At 38.9% G+C, this 20,640-nt stretch overlaps 1 protein-coding gene across 1 annotated transcript in view; it reads right to left on the bottom strand.

Moving 5' to 3' along the window:
- Positions 1-20,640, bottom strand: part of HYDIN (HYDIN axonemal central pair apparatus protein) — a 345,392-nt gene that overhangs the window by 218,059 nt on the left and 106,693 nt on the right. The window contains 2 exon segments of the mRNA XM_070770879.1: positions 5-123; positions 18,740-18,839. Coding sequence (XP_070626980.1) covers positions 5-123; positions 18,740-18,839 — 219 coding nt within the window.

Raw genomic sequence — 20,640 nt, 5'->3', positions numbered from 1 at the left:
TTACCTCATAACAATGTACAGAGCCAACAAAAACTTTTCCAATATCCAGCAACTCAAAGTTGAAATGAATCTTTGGTCCCATTCCTTCCCCTTTGATTCGGAGGGGCAGACGGATCTCTCGACCTGTAAAAACAATTTAGATTTTATTACCTAAGTGATGCTCTATTACCCTAGATCACCCACAACTTCTTATTAACAAAAACAGTCAAGATTATTGCAACAGCTCCCTGCAATGGACTGAGGGAACATAATTTAACCAATGCTAAATAATTCGCTTATCTTTGAGAAACAAAAATACTATTATTTTCTTAACTTTAGAGGACAGCTTATATTGAAAGTGAGACTGATCTTTTAGCAGAAAATTTTTTTTTAATTCAACCCCATATTTTAACTGTATAAAGTTTCTTATAAAGGAAAATAGTATCTCTAAATCAAAGAGAAATGGTCTCTAAAATATGACCATAAGATGAGAGTTGACATGGGGCTCCAAGAGACTTGTTCACACTGATCTTTCCTAGATTTAGAAGGAGCCAGGGCATTAACAGATCTGAGTCCAGGAGTCTAATCTGACCCTCACTTTGCAGCTTCTTTCATGTAGAAGAAATGGAATCCAGACTTTATTTTCTTGAGCTCCAAAATCACTGCAGATGGTGATTACAGCCATGAAATTAAAAGACACTTACTCCTTGGAAGGAAAGTTATGACCAACCCAGACAGCATATTAAAAAGCAGAGATATTACTTTGCCTACAAAGGTCCATCTAGTCAAAGCTATGGTTATTCCAGTAGTCATGTATGGATGTGAGAGTTAGACCATAAAAGGCTGAGTGCTGAAGAATTGATGCTTTTGTACTGCAGTGTTGGAGAAGACTGTTGAGAGCCCCTTGGACTGCAAGGAGATCAAATCAGTTAATCCTAAAGGAGATCAGTCCTGAATATTCATTGGCAGGACTAATGCTGAAGCTGAAACTCCAATACTTTGTCCACCTGATGCGAAGAACTGACTCATTTGAAAAGACCCTGATGCTGGGAAAGATTGAAGGTGGGAGGAGAAGGGGATGACAGAGAATGAGATAGTTGGATGGCATCACTGACTTGATGGACATGAGTTTGAGGAAGCTCCAGGAGTTGGTGATGGACAGGGAAGCCTGGCGTGCTGCAGTTCATGGGGTCGCAAAGAGTTGGACATGACTGACCGATTGAACTGAACTGACTGAATACATCTGGAACATTTTTACATATCATCACCTAAAGATGTACTAAATACTTTTAACCAGTCCCTTCTGTGGATATTTAAGTGGTTTCCAACTTCTCATTACAACATATAGTGTAACTAATGTCATTGAATACATTTATGATCAGTTTCCTATATTTTCTTTAAGCACTTTGAAGACATCATGCTATTCTTTCTTGTCTTCTACCATTTCTGTTGAGAATTCAGTTGATTGTCTTATTGCTCATTTGAGATAATATGTCTTTTCTCTGACCACTTTTCCTTTGTTTTTCTGCAGTTTTACCGTAACATTCTCGTGGTTAGGATTTATCCTTTGTGAGATTTACTGCATTTCTTGAATCTATGGATGAATATCTTTCAACAATTTGGAAAAATTTTAAGTCATTAACTCTTCAAATAATGCTTATGCTCCATTTTCCCATTTCTTTACACACACATACACACAAACTTTTTGCCCCATTCCCCTCAGTTCTTATGCTCTTTTCTGCATTTTGTCCTTACATGCTGTAGTGTACTCATTATTTTATCTAATTTCCAGTTTACAAAATCTACCTCTGGCTATACCTAACAGGCTATTAAATTCATCTACTGAGTTCTTAATTTGTCATCATAGCTTTTCAGTGCAAGACTTTCTATTGGATTTTTTGTAGTTCCCAGGCCTCTGCTCAATGTTCTCAGTGAGAACATTTTAAAAAATCTGTGTCTGAAAAATTCTATTACTTGGCTCTCTATGGGTTTGTTCTCATTGTTAACCTTAATATTCCATCAGTTTGTGTTACCTCCTTATATACTTGGTTATTTTTGATGGAGGGCTGGCTGGTCAGTGTACATAAGAAACTGTAGATATAATTCAAAACCCTAATAAGATGTTATCTTCCTCCAGGAACTGGGTGGTAACTAGGGGATATTAGTGATCCCAGATAACCGAATCTAACCACTGGCAGCAAGAGTCTGTGACAGAATTAAGCCCTGCACCAAATCACTGAAGTGACTATTTTCTCAGTTCTACCAAGAAGGATATGTAGAGAGGACCATCCTACATACAGAAGAGAAGTTAAATTTCTCATATATAAAAGATACCTTAGAACATTCAGTTCAGTTCAGTTGCTCAGTCGTGTCCAACTCTTTGTGACCCCATGAACCACAGCACGCCAGGCCTCCCTGTCCATCACCAAGTTCCGGAGTCTACCCAAACCCATGTCCATTGTGTCGGTGATGCCATCCAACCATCTCATCATCTGTCATCCCCTTCTCCTCCTGCCCTCAATCTTTCCCAGCATCAGGGTCTTTTCAAATGAGTCAGCTCTCCGCATCAGGTGGCCAAAGTATTGGAGTTTCAGCTTCAACATCAGTCCCTCCAATGAATACCCAGGACTGATCTCCTTTAGGGTGGACTGGTTGGATTAGGGATTAATTATCTCTTGGAACCTTGGTGGAGAAGCATCTTAATCAAATCTACACCTGAAAAATGATCCAAAGCTGAGCTCTAGTTCTTTTAAGGACTTATTTCTAGTCCCCACTTTACCGACTCCCACCTTTACGCATGGGCGATTTCCAAGGTTCATAAACATCCCATGAACTCCTATGTTTTCTTTCCTAACTCCATTTAATTTTTCAGTCTGTGCAGTATCTGCCCAAAAGTCAGTGTCACTGAGAATAAAGAGACCCCTCCAGATCTGATTGTTTTGGTTTCTTTCTTCTCATGGATCTTGGCCTGCAAATCCTTCAGTGTCTTGGCAGCTCTCTTTTGATTTCTAAACAAGTTTAAAAAAATATTTTTTCTAGTTCTTTTATTCTTTTAGTTGCTCTGAGATTGTGTGCATGTGAGAGAGAGACTGAGGAAGTTAATCTAAATTACCCAGCTCACCACAATTGGAAGTTTAATGCCAGAACAAAAGGATGCACATTTGATAGTTTGACAGTTATGGCTGTATTATCTTCCAGAATGGTTGCATTACTTTACACATAAACATCAATAGTATTAACAGTGTTGAATAGTTTCTGTCTCTCCATGTTCTCCCTCAAAAATCAATGCTCTAAATATTTGATAATTTAATAGGCTTTCCTTATACCACTATAATTTCAAGCCATTTAAGGAAAAATTATGTATTTGCTCTGCGTGTAACATTTTAAAAATCTGAAATAATTTTGATGCTACATTAGATGTAATTTTCAGTATTACAGCAAATACGTTTTGAACAACCACGTGATATTACTGGTTATTAATTAACTAAATATCATTATTATAACTCCTTGTGATATTTTATGTTTCATTGTCTTCTATTGCTATTTAGGTTCTGTGTCTTTAGTACCTTCTCTCCATGACTATCCTTTTAAAAACAAGGATATTTGTCTCTGAGCTTCCCAGGTGGCACAGTGGTAAAGAATCCAGCTGCCATTGCAGGAGCCATAGGAGACACGGGTTCCGTCCCTGGGTCAGGAAGATCCCCTAGAGAAGGAAATGGAACCCACCCCAGTATTATTGCCTGGGAAATGCCATGGACAGAAGAGCCTGGAGGGCTACAGTCCATGGGGTCGCAAGGAGTCAGACACAACTGAGCATACACACATGCCCACACACATTCGTCTCTGTCCCCTCTAGTGCTTGGCAACACAGTGGTCATTAGGCAAGGACTGCTTTGATTACAAGAAACAAGAGCACTCTTAGTAACATTTGGGACAGTTGATTTATTCAAAGGGTTCCCCCAATCCATGTGATCCCTGGAAGTACAGATCAGGTGCCAGCTTGACAACACTCAAGAACATCAGTAAAACTTTCAGAGAGCCCAAACCTTATTACCCCACTTCAGTATTTTAGACTTTTAATCTTCAAACCTGTTGTGAAGGCAGTGATTCAGACTCCCTGGTCAAGAGAAAAGTATTTTGACAGAGATCCAACTTTCAGAATGGCAAAGAAAGAGAACTTCAAATGTATTGTGGAATAAACTGCAAGCCTATTCATTATTGTCAGGCTTAAAGCTTTCCCAATCTGTTACCTTGACTGCCTTCCTTTAAAAAAAAAAAAAAAAAAAGAGGAGAGGTGTTATAAGAAAGCAGTGAGCCAATGTTTCTTTGGGAATTATTAATTACTTCAAAGGTGACTGTCTTATTTGTAGCTAGCCATTTCCCTAACCCAGAGCAGAACAGGAGTAAAGTAATACCCAGACTTGCATTTGCAAGAGATAATTTAAATTTTAGTGTTACATTACAAATGCTACATTTCCACAAGATTTTCGAAGCAGGGATTTTTCTTGTTTTGGTAAAAGGCAGCAAGGTGGACAAGCCTGCAGGAACTAGAAAGCTCTAAGGACAGATTCCTTAACAGAAGATCAAAATATTACAATATTTTTAAAATAGGGAAGCTTCTCATTTATGATTATAGTGTCCTGGTTTCACAGGTAAGAAGCAGGGAGATGTGCTATAAAATCTCTTTCCTGGCCCTAAAATCTGTGAATGTACTACACTACATTGTATCAAACACCAGAAAATGTAACCATGGGCTTTCAAAAACCTGCCATCTAAGATATACTAGATGTTCAATATGATACTTGAGCTCCATTCTTATGCAATGAGACAAGAAAAAGGGGGGAAATGCATAAACAGAAAGAACAAATCATCATTACTAACATTTTAGGATGATCTTACCTGAAAAATCCTAAAGAATCTATAAACATTTTTTAAAATTAATAAGACACAGTAAGATTAACGGTTACCAAATTAATATACAAAAATCAACTGCATTTCTACAGAGGGCAACAGTCAAAAATTAACTTTCAAGATATTGTTTAAAATAGCAACAAAAATATAAAGTACCTAGGAATAAATCTAATAAAATATACTTAAGACCTTCAAGGAACAAATGTTAAACTTTACTGAAAGATATTAAGAAAGATCTAAATAAATGGAGAACTAGGTTATGTTTTGAAGAGAAGACTCAATGTTATAAAATTGTCAAGTTTTCTCCAACTGATCTAAGTCTATAATTTTAATGTGCTACTAAACAAAATGCCAGTAGGTATAATTTGATGGTTCTTTATAAAATTTAAGTGTAAAAATTAAAGGGCCAATATTAACCAAGACATTTCTAAAGAAACACAAAGTGAGGGGACATTTTAGTATATGAGGACTTGCCCTTTCATATACTAAAATCTATTATAAATACATTGTAATTAACAGTGTGGTATTGGGCAAAAAGTGCAAAATAACTGAGGAGACAGAATACAAAACTCAGAATAAATGCACACATATATGTAAATTTGACTTACGACACAGCAGGTGCTAGAATCAGTAGGAAAGATGGACTACACAGTATAAAGAGCTAAAACAACTGGGCAGCAACATAGGATCTGTGGTAGCCAAATAATGGCCCCGAAGATAACCACGTCCTAATTCCTGGAACCTATAAATATTACCTCATACCACAAAAGGGTGAATACTATCGTACATGACAAAAGATGTGATTAGGAATTTTGAGATGGGGATATTATCCTGGATTATCTTGACTGTGTGTATGCTCAGTCACTTAGGCATGTCCAACTCTTTTCGACCCCATGGACTGTAACCCACGAGGGTCAGTCCATGGAATTTGAAAGACAAGAATACTGGTTGCCATTCCTCCTTCAGAGAATCTTCCCAACCCAGGGATCAAACTTGCATCTACTGTGCATCCTGCATCGGCAGGTGGATTCTTTACCACTGAGCCACCTAGGAAGTGTCTATCCTGATTATCATAGCTTAGCCTTTCAATTTTATTCTTCTATCCCAAAGTTGTTTTGGTACAATTCTAAATTCTTTGCATTTCCATATGAATTTGAAAATAAGTTTGTCAATTTCTATCAAAAAAAAAAAGCAACTTGGGTCTTAATTTGAATTGTATTGAATCTATAAATGAATTTTGGAGAAAAATGACATCTTTATATTTAATTTACCTATATTAACAAGGTACAGTTCTTCATTCAGTTTTGTCTTTAATTTCTCTCAGCAATGTTTTATAGTTTTCCACATCTTTTGTCAAGTTTATCTTTAAGTAATTTGTATTTATTAATGCTTTGTAAGTAATATTGCCTTTTTAAAAATTCAATTTCCCATTGTTCTCTGTCTAGAAACACAATTGATTTCTCTCTATATAAATCATTCCCTGCAACTTTGCTACACACTTATTTTTTAGTCCACAATAAAACAGATGCTCTCTAGCACCATCTCCAGATTTCGATGTAATAAACATAGATGAAACCCAAGAACCCACATTTTTAATGAGCAGCCAGAGTTATTCAATGAAGATTCTCTAAGAACACTACCTCAAGAAATATATAAACACGGTTAACTACATTAACTTCTGACAACAGGGCAGAGTAAGCTGACTCAGCACATCCTTTCACTTTAAATACAAAAAGAACTTATTAAAAGTGTGACAGACATGTAGCTTTAATATTTATCCAAGTCTTAAAAAAAAAAGAAGAATTTATCAGGTGCTAGACACAAAAAATTCATGTGCCAAGCAGGAGACCTGGGTTTGATCCCTGGGTTAGGAAGATCCCCTGGAAAAGGAAATGGTAACCCACTCCAGTATTCTTGCCTGGGAAATCCCAGAGACAGAGGAGCCTGGCAGGCTAGTTTATGGGGTCATCAAAGAGTCGGACATGACTTAGTGATTGATTTTCATTTTCACTTTCAGAAATTAAAAAAAGAACTCAGAGATTTGTAAAGTATATACAATCTTATGATGTAGTGGCTTCAGTTTAAGTACCCTCACAGAAACAGGGCATATGGCTATGCTCCTATCTGGGAATGAGGAACTGAACTTAGATCCTTGCATAAGTCCAGGACCTTGGAAAGGATGCCTCTTTCCAAAAAGGCAACTAGAAAAATTCTACCTATAGGGCTAGGGAGGCAGTGATGAAGTCTGTCCTCTACCCTGCAGTCTGAATAAGGGAAAGACACCCCCGCTAGAACTCAAAGGCCCATGTATAGATACAGGATCCAAATCTACACTTTATTATAGATGAAAGGACTGATGCTGAAGCTGAAATTCTAATACTTCGGCCACGAGATGTGAAGAACTGACTCATTTGAAAAGACCCTGATGCTGGGAAAGATTGAAGGTGGGAGGAGAAGGGGATGACAGAGGATGAGATGATTGGATGGCATCACCAACTCGATGGACATGAGTTTGAATAACCCCGGGAGTTGGTGATGGACAGGGAAGCCTGGCGTGCTGCAGTTCATGGGGTCGCAAAGAGTTGGACATGACTGACCAACTGAACTGAACTGATAGGTGAAAGATTGAGTGCAGAAGGAGAAGAGGGCATTAGAGGATGAGATGGCTGGATGGCATCACCAATGCAATGGACATGACTTGGGCAAACTTCAGGAGATGGAGAGGGACAGGGAGGCCTGGTGTGCCATGGGGTTGCAGAGTTGGACACAACTGGGCAACCAAACAGCAACATAAGTGAAAGAATTAGAAGCTGAGAAAATAAAAGTTGCAAGGTCTTGAAGAAATAAAAAATTGTTTTGAAGGACCATTCATGATCTAGTACTTATGCTGTGCTAAGTTCGTTTAGGTTGCTATAATAAAATACTGTGAGGGTTAAACAACAAACATTTATTTCTCACAGTGCTGGAGGCTGGGAAGTCCAAGATCAAGGTACTGGCAGATTCAGCGTATGGTGAGAGCTTGCTTCCTGGTTCACAGATGCTATCTTCTCACTCACATGGAAGAAGGGACAAGGGAGCTTTCTGGGGTATCTTTTATAAACAGCACTAACCACATTCATGAAGAGTCTGCCCTCATGTCCTAATCACATACAAAGGTACTACCCTCCAGTTACCATCACACTGAGTACTATGTTTCAAAATATGAATTTGGGAGTGAGGGGGTAGGGACACAAACATTCATTCCACAGCACATGCTAAAGATGAGCTAACAACGCCTATGTTTCAAGTCATCTGAAGAATCAGTTCAATATGGGGGAAAGCAGTGGTTACCACAAACATGTAAATTAGTATTCCAAAAGTTTGAGATAATAGAAAAGTCTAACATGCAGCATTCTCAAAATCTTTAAAGATGTAGATGAAGAAATAGAAACCATGTGAAGCAGATAAATCAAAGTATTAAAACCAAATAGAACTTCCAAAACTGAAAAGCCAAACTGATGAAATAAAAACTAAATAAATGGAGTAGAAATAGCTGAAGAGTCAACTGGAAGAAAAATCTTAGAGAAAACCCAGAATGTATTACACAAGGAAAAAATGTAAAGGAGGGACTTCCCTGATGATCCAGTGGTTAAAACTCTGTGCTTTCATTGCAGGGGGCAAAAAGAAAAAAATATATAAAGGAGAAGTGAAAAGATTTTTTTAATTCCATGGGAAAGACATATATACAAAAGAATTTCCAGAAGGAGAAAACTGAGATAATGAGATGAAAACACTGAAGAGATAACTGCTGAGAATTTTCCAGAATTGATGAAAGGTACTTATATTAAAGAAGCATACCAAATTTGAAGTAGGATAAATAAAGGTTAACCCATTTAGGTGAAATTGTAGAACACCAAAGCATAAAGTAATTCTTAATGTTAATCTAATAAAAAAAGACAGATAACCGAAAGAAATGACAATTGGACTGCAGGAGATTTCTCATCTCAACAACTGAGTCCACTGTTCACGCCACAAGGAAGCAAGCAGCCACATGGAGAGGCCACAACAGGGCTTGCAGCAAACAGAACCTGGTGAGGGCCCTGCCAACAGCTAGGATCAAGTGCCAGATATGGATGAGCTAAAAAATGCTATCAGCCTCTACTTTGAAGCTTGCCGAGTTGTCCTCATGTGGAGCAAATAGTGCTGCCCTTGTTGAATCCCAAATCACAGATCTATGAGCAAAATAAGTGATTGCTAGTTGTTTTAAACCACTAAATTGAGGGTAGTCTGTTATGCATCAAAAGATAAAAAGAGCAAAGTGACTTAAGCAAATGACGGTTTTTATTTTGCTCACATAGGACACTGGGACATACGGATTTGGGGGAGGATAGGATTTTAGGGGATTGGGACATGCTGCTATTACTGATGATGATTAATAAGGATGAAAATAAAAATAAACATTGATTTGATGGTTACCTTCTCTTCATGTTTATGAACCATACAATTGTATTTACTATAGGTTTTAAATAAGCTTCAATGTATAGTGTAGCTAGTCCTCCCACATTATTCCTGTAGAATTTTCTAGGCAATGAGGAATTTATTTCTTCCCTAAAGGAGTTTTAGAATGAACCTAATTAAAACAAAATAAAACACCTTACTGATATTATCACTGGGATCACATTGCATTTACAGGGAGAACTGATTTATTTATACTGTTGATTTTCCTGACCAAAATCATGAGCATTTCTATTTGTTCAAGCTTTCTTAAATTTGGGTAAGTATAAAAGATGATACTGGTATATTATTCTCTGTATTTTTCTTTATGTTTGAAATATTTGATAGCTGAAAATGTAATTTAAAGTAGCTGATTAAGAAAATAATTTCGCATTCATAGGAATAATGCACCTTATATTATCATCAGGGTGCAATCCGATGAGTTTTGAGAAAGCCAACTTACAACTATATAGCATATCACTCACATGAAAGCCAAAGTGAGAATGTTAGCCACTCAGTCATGTCCGACTCTTTCACGCCCCCCTGCCCTATAGCCCGCCTGCTCCTCTGTCCATGGGATTTTCCAGGAAAGAAAACTGGAGTGAGTTGCCATTTCTTTCTCCAGGGGATCTTCCTGTCACAGGGTTCAAACCCATGTTTCCCGCATTGGCGGGAGGATTCTTTATCACTGAGCCACCAAAACTCTGAAAACCCCCAAACGTTAATGACTTCAGTAATTTAACTTTCTCTTTCCTAAACCTCCATTCTTTAGTTTAATTAGGATAAACCTCAGAAGTCCCAAGTTGTGCTAAAAACTCAGATGTTTCTCTTGGGATGCACGGAGTGAAAACGGACAATGAGGTTTCACCTTAATTGGGCCTTTCAAGGAAGTGGGTACATCTGGAGTCACTTCCACCATGCTGCTTTTCGGAATTGGACTCTGAAGCACCCATTAACCATGTTCTCTAGCAATATATTTCACAGTTTAAATCAGGAAGTGTTACTTCCTTTGAAGTTCTCATATGGTGTATTCAAACCAAATATGTGTGGTTTCCCTTCGAGGTTTTTTTTTTTTTTAAGGGTAATCTTTGGCCACCTCATGCGAAGAGTTGACTCATTGGAAATGACTCTGATGCTGGGAGGGATTGGGGGCAGGAGGAGAAGGGGACGACAGAGGATGAGATGGCTTGATGGCATCACTGACTCGATGGACGCGAGTCTGAGTGAACTCCAGAAGATGGTGATGGACAGGGAGGGCTGGTGTGCTGCGATTCACGGGGTCACAAAGAGTCGGACATGACTGAGCGACTGAACTGAACTGAATCTTTAAATCAGGTATTTTCACATTCCACAGGAAAGTCAAGATGGATGAAAGATCAGCTTTGAGACCTAGATCAAACCACCAGCAAGTTTTTATAAATATCTAATATACAGGTTTAACCACTTCTAAGAAAATCTGAAAATTTTAAATGAAAAAAATTCAGTATCAGATTAACTGAAAAGGTTTTAATGATGTTATATTTGCCATATTCAGGTCTAAGCTGCTCATTCCCCACTTACAGCCCTTCAGGGATTCCCTGCTCCCTGAGGATGAAGTCTGAGCTTCTTAGTCGGCCAGTCAAGGGCAGGCCTCTGAGAACTGGTTCCCACCTACTATACACCAGCCTACAGCTTCATTTCCTGCCCTCGCCTGTCCCCTCCCAATCTCGGTTTCTGTCTGATTCACACCGTAAGAACTTACAATTCTTTGTCATTTCATGCTCATCATATTTTTACATAGTGTTTCCCTGTTTTCACAAGTGTTTCCCTTCCTGTCATGCCGAGGCCCTCCTTTTTTTCCACTTGACTAACAAATATTTCAAGGGTCACTTTCTCTGGGACCTTCCATGCAAACTGCAAGACAGAGCTATTCTTTTCAATAATTTTCATTCATTCACTCTATGGCATTATATAACTATTAGTTTCTGCGTCGGTTCCCCCCACTCCATTCTATCTTTCTGAGGGCAGAAGCTATGCTTTTGTGCATCTTTGTACTCATGGTGCCCAGTTATAGAAGCTTTCAAATGAAGAAAAAGTTGCAGTTGGAGATGGAGGTTAAATTTCACGCATTCCAAGAGGCCTCCCTCAAGACCAGTGACATTGGCCTTCCCTGCCACTTCCTGTCTCTGAACATATATTCACATAATGGAATACTTCACAACAATGAAGATGAAACGCAACTAGAGCTATAAGCAGCAACGTGGATGAGACATGTAGATTGATTCCAATCATGTACATTCCAAAAGCAGGCATACTAAATTGTAATATTTAGCTACACAACATTCAGAAAATGAAGACCATGGCATCTGGTCCCATCGCTTCATGGGAAATAGATGGGGAAACAGTGGAAACAGTGTCAGACTTTATTTTTTGGGGCTCCAAAATCACTGCAGATGGTGACTGCAGCCATGAAATTAAAAGACACTTACTCCTTGGAAGGAAAGTTATGACCAACCTAGATAGCATATTCAAAAGCAGAGACATTACTTTGCCAACAAAGGTCCGTCTAGTCAAGGCTATGGTTTTTCCTGTGGTCATGTATGGATGTGAGAGTTGGACTGTGAAGAAAGCTGAGTGTCAAAGAATTGATGCTTTTGAAGTGTGGTGTTGGAGAAGACTCTTGAGAGTCCCTTGGACTGCAAGGAGATGCAACCAGTCCATTCTGAAGGAGATCAGCCCTGGGATTTCTTTGGAAGGAATAATGCTAAAGCTGAAACTCCAGTACTTTGGCCACCTCATGCAAAAAGTTGACTCATTGGAAAACATTCTGATGCTGGGAGGTATTGGGGGCAGGAGGAGAAAGGGACGACAGAGGATGAGATGGCTGGATGGCATCACTGACTCGATGGACGTGAGTCTGAGTGAAGTCTAGGAGTTGGTGATGGACAGGGAGGCCTGGCGTGCTGTGATTCATGGGGTCGCAAAGAGTCGGACATGACTGAGCGACTGAACTGAACTGAACATAGGAATGTAAACTATAAGTGAAAGCAAGGAGATAATGATCGTGAAGGAGAAAATGATGATTACCTAGGGGGAAGTTGGAGTGAAGGGAGTGTGACGGGGAAGGAACACACAGGAGCCTAACGAAGGTTTGAGATATTCTATTATTGATCTTGGTGGCAATTACATAATGTATGCTCCGTAATTCAGAGAAGGCAATGGCACCCCACTCCAGTACTCTTGCCTGGACACTCCCATGGACGGAGGAGCCTGGTGGGCTGCAGTCCATGGGGTCGCTAAGAGTCCAACACGACTGAGGGACTTCACTTTCACTTTTCACTTTCATGCATTGGAGAAGGAAATGGACTCTTCTTGCATGTGTATTAGTTCTCTAATGCTGCTACAACAAACTACCACAAACTTAGTGGCTTAACACATAAACTTATTCTCCTAAAAGTTCGGTAGGTCCAAATCCAAAATGGGTCTCACTGGCTTAAGATCAAGGTGTTGGCAGGGCTGTGTTCCTCTCTAGAGGGTCTAGGAGAAAACACCTTTTCTTGCCTTACCTATTTCCTAGAGGCTGCTTGAATTCTTCGGCCTTTTTAGCTTCAAAGCCAGAAACGGCTGGTATAATCTTTCATACAAGGCAGCATTCTGACACTGAGCCTGATATTTCGGCCTTCCTCTTGAACATGTAAGGACCCTTGTGATTATTATTGATTGAGTCACTCAGGACATTTTCCATACCTTAAGGTTAGCTCATTAGTAACCTAAACTCCATTTTCTACCTTAATTCCCCTTTGCCATGCAAAGTAAAACACCCACAGATACTGGGGACATGGACGCCTTGGGGAGGCCATCAGTTTGCCTACCACAGCACACAATATGTACGTTTCTAAATCTGTGTTCTATTTCTCAGTGACAAAAGGTTAAAAGTAAAATTTGGTATATAAATACAAAGAATTCCTATACAACCATGAAAAAGAATGACCCTTTTAAACTTAGTGTTATGGAATAGTCTCTAAGAAGCATTTAAAAAGTAGTGTTAGAACTACTGTGTAAAGTATGCTGTCATTTTTGCAAAAAAGTATGAGGAAAACCATATCTGTATGTTTCTCCTTTTATGTGCTCAAACCATATACGAAAACAAAATTAAAGCAAGGGAAGGAGCTTTTCTATTTGCCTAAGAAGTATTTCTTAGTGACCTCAAATCAGGAGGTTTCACCAACCCTTTGAAGATAATAGTAAGGAATCAGCACCAGCCCTTGAAAAGACACACAGAATTGCATGGAATTTACAGAGAAGATAATATGGAATTACTATGCAAACAAAACCCTTTCCTGGCAATCATATCTTTAAATAAATCACTAACAAAATAAAAAAGAATGTCATGCAGATGGAAAATTACACCATTCACTTGAACCAGGATGTGAATTCTGTGGCAGAATTCAGAATTGCAAAGAAAACAATAGATAAATACAATTAGTTATGTAATGTTTGGGAACCTCCTGGAGAGCAGCCAGCCCCCCGGAATAAGGCCAAGCACGACGACATCCCAGGGGAGCCATCGATGGGAGGGAGATCCCAGCACCTGTGATGTGGGGGCCACTGGACCATTTCCAGCCTATGTCTGAACACTGATGTACCAACATTTCCTCCAGACCCACTAAGAAGTCTGGGGTCGATGATGCTGATCTGAAGCGTGGAAACGGGTCGGTCCAGAAATCTGTAGTGCGTTCTACATTCATCCTACTGCCATCTTGAGAATCCCGCATCCATGCGCAAGGGAGAGACCGGATCAAACTAGGATTCATTCACTCATTCATTCATTTTTTTTTTTCACTTATCCGCTCATTCATTTAATCAGTATTTACTGAGTGGCTTTATCTTTCAAGTACTAACAGCATAAGACACAAAATTTTTTAAAACGGGTAAAACCATACTGTTTTGCTTAGGAATGAATACACAGGTGGTAATACACGAAAATAAGAAAATGACTATCTTAAAAGTCAAGGTGATGGCTACATCCAGGGGAGGTGAGGGGAGTATCATCAGGAAGGGACACCTAGGGTAGGTGGAAAATGGCCCAGTCTTGGGTTGGGCAGCCCATTCTAAGCTGCCTGACCCCTGTATACAAAGAGAAGAGTGACTATATAGATAAGGACTGGAAACATGCTGGTTGTAACAGATTAGTGGGGTTTCTGCACTTGGGGATACTAATGATTGTGCACTCTTGTTACTCTCCCTCCAAGTTTAAAATAACCACCACAGCCATATTCCTGGGAGACCGACAAAGAGGTAAGTAGCACAAGCTATTCGGAAAATTAAGCCCATTTTCTTATTCTTATATACAAATAGACAATCACAGACCACAAAACACTGGAAGGAGTCCTATGAATGCAAGATACAAGCTACCTGGATTTTTCTGACTAATAAATGTCAGAAATGTATTTCTCTAGGCATCCTTATTTAATAGCTTTAAATTGTGTTTAATATCATTTACTATTCATGTTTGAGGATTGAAATCTTGTTCTTTGACAAAAGATGATAAATTCTGTATGTTTAACTTTGGAACATTAAAATTTCCAAAAGAATAAAATGAAAAAGATGGAGGAAAGTATGTTAAAAAAAAAAAAAATTCCCAGAGCTGAAGTAACATACGAGTAGTCATACTTGGCCCATAGAAAGCTGAGGAGAATGAACTAGAAAAACTCACTCTTGGACATACCTTCACAACATTTCAGATCCCAAATACAAAAAGAAAACCCTAGAAAATATGAGAGAGAAATATCAAGCCAGTGGTTTGCTGCCCTCCTCCAGGGGATCTTCCTGACCCAGGGATTGAACCCATGTTTCTTAAGTCTCTTGCACTGGCAGACAGGTTCTTTATCTGTAGTGCAACCTGAAAAGCCCATCAAGTGGGTATGGAGGGACAATAAGACATTTTCTTGCATGCAAGGATCAAAGTTTCCCATCTAGATTCACCTTCTGAGGAAATTACTTGAGTAAAATGAGAGTCAAAAGATATAATGGAATGCACATGGAAATTAAAAAAAAAAACTGGATATAAACTGTGCAGGAAGTAAATGATCTAAATTAGAATAGAAAGCTGATAGGCTCTGAGGAAATATCTTCAAGGAGAAGAAGAGCATGAACCCTAAATTTAGATACAAATTTTAAAAATGAGGAATTAGAAACCACAGGGGGAAAAATACCAAAAACTGTATGGAAGAGTCAGGTCAATTATGAGGTGAGTTAAAATGAGGTATAGTTGTGGGAAGGTGGTGGCCAGTCAAGAAAGAGAATCTACAAGATTCAGACCTTAGGGACATTCTTCGAGCGACTTAAGGTCAGAACACTCAACCAATAGAGGATAAAATGTAATCCCCGAATACAGTTTGGCCCTCCAGTGCATACAATTTATGTAGACAAAACAGAAGGCTTGAATGTGGTTATCAACCATGACAACACACAAGTAGAACAACTCACAGAAGAGGGAGAACTATAGTGGGCAGACAACTCACCCAAGGATATTGTAGAGCTGACGGACACAAACGTATAGTTTTAAATATAAGTAAAGGCTATTTAAGACCATAAGTCAACCTCATAAAATAAAATAAATATAATAAAAATAATTGGGTTGCCAGGGATTAAGGTTGGGGAGAGAACTGTCTGCAAAGAGGGGCATGAGGAAATTTTACTGGGTGGTGGAGATATTCTACACTTGCTTTTGGTGGTGGCTACATTACTGTTTATGTCTGCCAAAGTTCACAGAACTGTATATACAAAAAAGAGTGAATTTTACTGCATGTAAATTATAATCTATTAAGTCCAGGAAAGGGTAGAGAAGATAAAAGTGAACTAAATCCTCATTTTTTATATTGAAGACTCAAAAGTAGTACATGAAGTTGATAAATCAACAAATAACCATATAAGCAAGAAACAGCTAAAAGTACTTCTTGGAAAGCAGTACTGAAGAAATAAGGCTATTATTTAGCTTTATAATCTTACTATATGTATTTTTACTTATTTATTGATATCAGCTTTTTTTAAAATTCTGAAACATTTTAAAAATACATAAAACTCTCCTTAGTAGTACAAAGAACTTCTATATATTCCTTTGCTCTCAATAATCTCCTTTGTAGCAAAGGATCCAATCCAGGCTCACATGTTGCACCCAGATGTCATCATGTTTTGTCCTCCAACTTGGGTTAGTCTGAGGCTTCCTTGTGACTAGACCCAAGTAAGCATTTAATATCATTGAAGAGACGCTGTGTTTCCACTGCATCCTAGCAGGTGCTATATGAGGTTGATTTGCTCTACTACTGCTGGTATTAACTAAGATGACATCTACCATTCCATTCCAATAACAAAGGGCTCATCTTAGGCTTCCTCCTTCCCATATCTCTATTTCCCTTCTCTGAGTGAAAATTACTAGCTCTTGTTATCCTCAATATACTTACTTTTTTGCTTAATTCCTCTATATGTATCCAATCTCCTGAAGCCATCAGGTTGCCACCCTACCAGTACACCTTCTTTGTGGCTCTGGCCACTGCCAGGCTACCTTCCCATCTCACTTGGCATGAATTATTCTGATAAAAACTTAAAAAGGAAAAAATTAACTATCCAAATACTATAAAAAGAATAAAACATAACATTGTGAGAATTTGTGTCAAGTAATATTCTTACTCTGGGACTTCCTTGTAGCTCAGATAGTAAAGAATATGCCTGCAATGCAGGAGACCAGAATTCAATCCCTGGCTCAAGCAGATCCTCTGGAGAAGGATGTGGCAATCCACCCCAGCATTCTTGCCTGGAGAATCCCATACACGAGGAGCCTGGAGGGCTACAGTTCATGGGGTCACAAAGAGTCAGATATGATTGAGCAACTAATACTATTACTATTGAGCAAATACTACTGTTACTACTAATATTCTTCAGTTCAGTTCACTCAGTCATGTCCAACTCTTTGCGACCCCAGAGACAGGCTTCCCTATCCATCACCAACTTCCGGAGCTTGCTCAAACTCAGGTTCAACAAGTTGGTGATACCATCCAACCATCTCACCCTCTGTCATCCCCTTCTCTTCCTGTCCTCAATCTTTCCCAGCATCAGGGTCTTTTTAAATGAGTCAGTTCTTTGCATTAGGTGGCCAAAGTATTGGAGCTTCCATCTCAGCATCAGTCCTTACAATGAATATTCAGGACAGATTTCCTTTAGGGTTGACTGGTTCGCTCTCCTTGCAGTCTGAGGGATTCTCAAGAGTCTCCTTCAACACCACAGTTCAAAACCATCAGTTCTTCAGTGCTCAGCTTTCATTATGATCCAACTCTCACATCCATACATGACTACTGGAAAAACCATAGCCTTGACTAGACAGACCTTTGTTGGCAAAGAAATATCTCTGCTTTTTAATATACTGTCCAGGTTGGTTATAGCTTTTCTTCCAGCGAGGAAGCATCTTTTAATTTCATGGCTGCAGTCACCATCTGCAGTGATTTTGGAGCCCAAGAAAATAAAGTCTCTCACTGTTTTCACTGTTTCCCCATCTATTTGCCATGAAGTGATGGGACCAGATGCCATGATCTTAGTTTTCTGAAAGTTGAGTATTAAGCCAACTTTTTCCACTCTCCTCTTTCACTTTCATCAAGAGGCTTTTTAGTTCCTCTTTGCTTTCTGCCATAAGGGTGGTGTCATCTGCATATCTGAGGTTATTAATACTTCTCTCGGCAATCTTGATTCCAGCTTGTGCTTCATCCAGCCCAGCGTTTCTCATGATGTACTCTGCATATAAGTTAAATAAGCAGGGTGACGATATACAGCCTTGATGTACTCCTTTCCCAATTTGGACCAATCCACTGTTCCATGTCCGGTTCTAACTGTTGCTTCTTGACCTCCATACAGATTTCTCAGGAGGTAGGTAAGGTGTTCTGGTATTCCCATCTCTTAAAGAATTTTCCAATTTGTTGTGATCCACACAATCAAAGGCTTTAGCATAGTGAAGCAGAAGTAGATGTTTTTCTGGAATTCTCTTGCTTTTTCTATGATCCAAATTATTCTTTGATTTATAGAGCAATAAGAATATTAGTTGGAATTCTCTTGCTTGGATAATAGAAAAAGCAAGAGAATTCCAACTAATATTCTTACTGCTCTCAAAATCAAGGGGTAACCTAGATCCATGGTTTTCCATCCCCACCCAGCACACCACAATTATAAGGTACTTCAAAGTTTGATCTGTTCTAGAAAGAAGTATGAAGTGTATAACTTGCCTCTATTATTCTCCTCCTGATATCATGTACTGCACATAAACCCCAATATTCTCACATACACAGCACTTTACCACTTTATGCGCTGGGCCCTTGGTAACCTGAATTTACCACATGAAAGAAGTCTTTACCTGAAATGTCACAGTAGATGGTCTGCTGGTAGAGCTTGGCTTCCCGGGGATTAAAGTACACAGTGATTTCAGCTGATGAATTGGGCCAGACATCGCCTTCCTAAAAACATGAAAGAATCATTAAAAAACAATATGATGAAGGGAAGACACTGCTTTTAAATGCTGTTATTATAACTCTAGGAAATTTGAAGGAAATATTTTGACAAAAAATAAAAGAAAGCACAACTTTACCCAATAGATAGGAAATTTCTATTACTTGTCAAGAGGTGATACAAGCTGGAAAAAAGCTTCAAAGATCATTTCAGCGAGTAAATGGATTTATAATTACTTACTAAAGGAAGCTAGAGTACTTAGGGCATTTTCTAAAGTTTGTAGATTCAACTAACATTCATTGTACGCCAATGCGTGTACAGCATTGGGCTTCAGAGATTAAGAAAGGCAAGGTCTAAGATTGCATGGAGCTCATCTCTTAGAGGGATGATAAAAATGTACACAAATATCTTAAAATATATGTGATAACTGCTATCTGTGCTTTAGCTACATAAGATCCAGATACTGCTTTTCACACGCAAAGAAGTGATCTAATTCACTTGACGGAGAAGCCACGTTCTGAGCCTTTGAGTGACAGCGTAAGGAAATACTCTTATTTTGTGAAAATACCCATGGTCTGAGGCAGAATGATGGCCAATTTGAACTCTGGTTCTGATCCTGTGTGATATTATTTCTCATTTTAGCTCAAACTACTCAAAAGTTGTAATAAGAAAACTGAGGTTTGAAACTGTAATGCAACATATGACAATATCAGAATCCCCTTGAGATACCCTTTTGAAAAACATTTTCTACTAACCATGTAACCTCTCAGGGCTGTAAAAGGACATGTTATATCACCTGCCTCAAAGGGTTTCCATGATGAGGGATCATGAGGTCAAATGCTTTTGACCCACATTTAGTACACAGTAAGAGCTCAGCAAATAATGGCTTGCTATGATTGATGTTATTCTTTTGCCACTTGGAATGACTAAGATGAAAATATCAGAAAAATTAGGGAAGAAAATGTGTTTTTTTCTAAGGTTTCTGTAAATAAGGCCAAGTAGAGTATCAGTGATAAGCACATCCAAAAATGTATAAACACTCCTACCAACTAAATAAAAAACTAAGGACGGTGACGATAAATAATCAGGATCCAGTTTCAGACAATCCATCATGCATGTTCTATTTCCATTCTGACTTGACATGAACACAGTGCTGGAATAAAGAATTAAGCAGACACGAAAGGGGTTTAAAATGCAGATATCAAACAAGAGGGCAAGGAAGAGAAAAGTAGAGTCAATTTGGGTTTGCTTATGAAGGTAACTGTCTGGTGAGTGTGCTTCTCAGGTTGTATGCCCCTGCTTCAGGAGAATAAAGGGCACAGAGACTCCAAGAAGGAGCAGTGAGGGCTGTGGGGGTCATGTGGGTCCTGGGAGCTCTCACATCCCTTCAGCCCACTAGGATGAAGGCTCTGTGAGGGTGGGTGCTAGCCTATCTCCAGCACCTAAACCAGAGGTGGCTCAGAGTAAGTGTTCAATATATTTATTGAATTGGTTGTATCCATTCAGTTTGCACAGTGTGTAGTTATTGGCAGTTGCCTATTCATCTTTGCAACCTATTTCTGCCACCCTCTCCTCAACTGGAACCCAAAAGTCATACAGTTTTAGATCTGACAGGGACTTTTGAGATCATGCAGGGAATAGGGAAGTCCTAAGCACTTTCACTTATTTGGGCATCTCACTGTAGCCCTTTTCCAAACTTGTATCTGGTATCTGCTCTCTTCTGATAAATAGTGAATACCTCGCCCATTTTGATTTGTGGGGATTCTGGTGATATGGAGTGCTGTGTACGTTTGTGGCTAGAACGAGCAG

The sequence above is a fragment of the Bos indicus genome, chromosome 18, assembly GCF_029378745.1.
Source record: "Bos indicus isolate NIAB-ARS_2022 breed Sahiwal x Tharparkar chromosome 18, NIAB-ARS_B.indTharparkar_mat_pri_1.0, whole genome shotgun sequence".
Taxonomy (NCBI): Eukaryota; Metazoa; Chordata; class Mammalia; order Artiodactyla; family Bovidae; genus Bos; species Bos indicus.
This window is presented reverse-complemented; position numbering and strand designations above follow the sequence as displayed.